Here is a 1390-nt window from a genome sequence, read left to right on the forward strand (position 1 = left end):
GAATGTAGAAATACAGAATATAGATGTAGAATATAGAATGTAGCAGACGAACTGTAGAGGCTTCGTGCGGCGGCGACGATGGCAGAGCGTGGGCGGTCGCCACGCGGTTGCTGCGGGAACCAGACGATTCTATCAAGGTCGTCACCTGCGTCCGTCGTAACTCTACTCCTCGCGCGCGTGATTCTCGCGGCGAAGAAACCAAAATACAACTTCCGATAATAATCAATTTAGATCGGTCGGCTCGTGTTGTCGGTCTGTCGCCAGACTGCCGATGCTGTAACTCGTCAGAGATTTAGTCAAGGTCGTTGCTCTGACCTTGACTCCCGTTTCATGCGTCATTCTCACCGACTGTTCTCTGTGATTAATATTATATCGCTTATGAAAAGCACAACAACAAGCTAACAGATGCAGCGCACCTGTCTGTCTCTCTCTCTCTCTCTCTCTCTCTCTCTCTCTCTCTCTCTCTCTCTCTCTCTCTTCTCTCATCTCTCCTGCTCTCTCTTTCTCTCTCTCTCTCTCTCTCTCTCTCTCTCCCTCCGCTCCTCCCCTCGCCCTCCTCCCTCCCTCGGCGCCTCCCTCTCCTCTCTCTCTCTCTCTCTGCTCTCTCTCTCTCTCTCACCTCTCGGGCTCGCTCGCGTCTCTCTCTTCTCACACCTCTCGTCTATCTCTCTCATCTCTCTCTCTCTCTATATATATATATATATATATATATAATTATTATCTTATTTATTTATTTTATGTGTGTGTGTGTGTGTGTGTGTGGTGTGTTGTGTAATATATCTTATTATATGTAACATTTCATATACCATATCATTTTAAGTATTTTATATTTTTAATAATTATTTTAATTATTTATATTAATTATTTTACAATTTTAATTATTTTATAATTGTCGCACGCAGCAACTCGCCGCGCTGCTTTATGTGATCACGCGTCAGGTGATAGGTAACGTACGCGAGGCGCTCGTTCCCTACGTCATCGACAAATACAAGATGGCGCGCAGCTCGTACGAACTCGCCGAGAAAGCAGGCCACGGCGGCGGTGACAAGTGCTCGCCCGGCAGCGCCCCCTACAGGTAAGTGTGACGACGATGCGGGCACTTCCTCCCGCTGTCCTCCGCGGGTCGGGGGAGGAGAGGTGGCGGAGGGTGGTGGTGAAGTCCCTCCCTCGCGTTGGGGGCCGTAACCTGATTATTAAATTTCGATTGGGGTGGGGGCAAAATTTTCCTATGGTGCTTATTGGCCCTACGATGGCATCCGTAGGTTACTACTGGTCACCGTTGCTATTGGTTACCATTGTTATTGGGTACCGTTGCTATTAGTTACTGTCAGTATTAGTTACAGTTACTAATAGTTAGGCCTACTGTTACTATTAACTACTGTTGCTGTTA

The 1390-nt window shown here is 47.3% G+C and overlaps 1 protein-coding gene across 1 annotated transcript in view; it reads left to right on the forward strand.

Moving 5' to 3' along the window:
• The window catches only part of LOC106814811 (anoctamin-8-like), an 18932-nt gene that overhangs the window by 12315 nt on the left and 5227 nt on the right, over positions 1 to 1390 (forward strand). The window contains exons 8-9 of the mRNA XM_014819163.1: positions 903 to 1075; positions 1263 to 1305. Of these exons, the coding sequence (XP_014674649.1) occupies positions 903 to 1075; positions 1263 to 1305 (216 nt within the window). The remainder of the gene's footprint in view (positions 1 to 902; positions 1076 to 1262; positions 1306 to 1390) is intronic.

This window comes from Priapulus caudatus, unplaced genomic scaffold (assembly GCF_000485595.1).
Source record: "Priapulus caudatus unplaced genomic scaffold, Priapulus_caudatus-5.0.1 Scaffold983, whole genome shotgun sequence".
Lineage (NCBI taxonomy): Eukaryota > Metazoa > Priapulida > Priapulimorpha > Priapulimorphida > Priapulidae > Priapulus > Priapulus caudatus.